Raw genomic sequence first — 1,260 nt, 5'->3', positions numbered from 1 at the left:
GCACGGCAACGCGTCCCCGGATCTGCGGCCCTCAGGCACGGCTGATCCCACCAGTCCCGGAGAGCCCCCGGGTCCCTGCGTGGGGCCGCACCATGGGGACAGATGCCTTGGGCGCTGCCACCCTGCTTCAGCTGGGCTGAAGCCACAACCGTGCCTTGCGCTTTCACTGGCCAAGCTGCCTTCGTGGCAGGAGAGGCAGCGTGGTGCCCGCTGCAGCCTCCCAGGCGAGTGGGGACTCCCTGCCCTCCTCACCAGGAATAAGACAGCTCCTGTCCTGCCTGCTCCAAAGCAGCCTGGGTGGCAAGGGAAGGGGATAAGGACCAGGAATCCTGAGTGAATCCTCCGGTTCCCAGCACTGAGCACCAAGCTGCCGCGGGGAGCAGCAGCGTTACCTGTGCTGGGAAACGTCCCCACCGAGGCAGGCGTGAGATAGGCAACTCCTGCCCGCTTGGTGTCACGCACATCATGGCCGCTCCCCAGGGATGAGACGCTATGGACAACCCAGGACTAACGAGAGACGAGCAGGCAGAAATCTAGTACTGAGGAGAGCCTGCGCAAGCAGGGGACCCCCATGGGGGGCTGCGGGGGGGAGCCCCGGCCTCGCTGGCTCACACAGGGGAAGTTCAGATCCACACCGAGCCCTCAGTGCTGGCTCCGCTTGCGGTACAGGTAGGCGTTGCTCACCTGGTTCATGATAACCAGGCTGGTGAGAAGGGGACACAGCATGGTGAGGTACCAGGAGACGCTGGTCACCGATGCGGTGAACCACAGGGAGCACATGCCCAGCATCAGGCTGGCACAGCCCAGCAGGTAGCCCACCAGCCCCGAGGTCGCGTGGTACAGCTTGAGCTTGGCCAGCGTCCAGTTCTTCATCAGCTTGGGGTAGAGCAGGAGCACCCCCCCTGCGCACTGCCCGCTGGCGTACAGCACGGTCAGCAGCCCCGTCAGGCCATGCCAGGTCACGAAGTGGGCCTTGCCGTTCAGGTGCTTGTTGTAGGTGATGATGCCCAGCCCCAGGAGGGCGCAGAGGAGGGCGAGCAGCTGGAGGGCCCAGTGCACCCGCACTTTGACTTTGCGAGAGAAGGAGCGGAGCAACGAGGTCTCCGGGGAGAATATCAGCAGGGCTTCCGTCATCAGGAACGAGAACTGGGAGAGAGGGGGCAGGGGGATTGGCACCGGCCGCCCCCACGCCTCTGCCACGGCCGGGGGCAGAACCGGCAGCGGGTCCCCGTCTTCCGGGGCTCAGCCTCCCACCGCCCA

General features: G+C 65.6%; 1 protein-coding gene across 1 annotated transcript; it reads right to left on the bottom strand.

Annotated features, from left to right (window-relative positions):
- Positions 1-70: 70 nt before the first annotated feature.
- Positions 71-1,185, bottom strand: LOC103915104 (cytochrome b561 domain-containing protein 2; the record flags this gene model as incomplete). The annotated part of the gene is made up of 1 exon (XM_009321863.1): positions 71-1,185. A coding segment is annotated over one exon (543 nt), but the record flags the coding sequence as incomplete, so codon positions are not given.
- Between the last annotated feature and the right edge of the window lie 75 nt (positions 1,186-1,260).

This window comes from Pygoscelis adeliae, unplaced genomic scaffold (assembly GCF_000699105.1).
Source record: "Pygoscelis adeliae isolate BGI_AS28 unplaced genomic scaffold, ASM69910v1 Scaffold94, whole genome shotgun sequence".
In the NCBI taxonomy this organism is placed as follows: domain Eukaryota; kingdom Metazoa; phylum Chordata; class Aves; order Sphenisciformes; family Spheniscidae; genus Pygoscelis; species Pygoscelis adeliae.
Note: the sequence above shows the minus strand (reverse complement) of the source record. Positions and strands in the feature narration are given on the sequence as shown.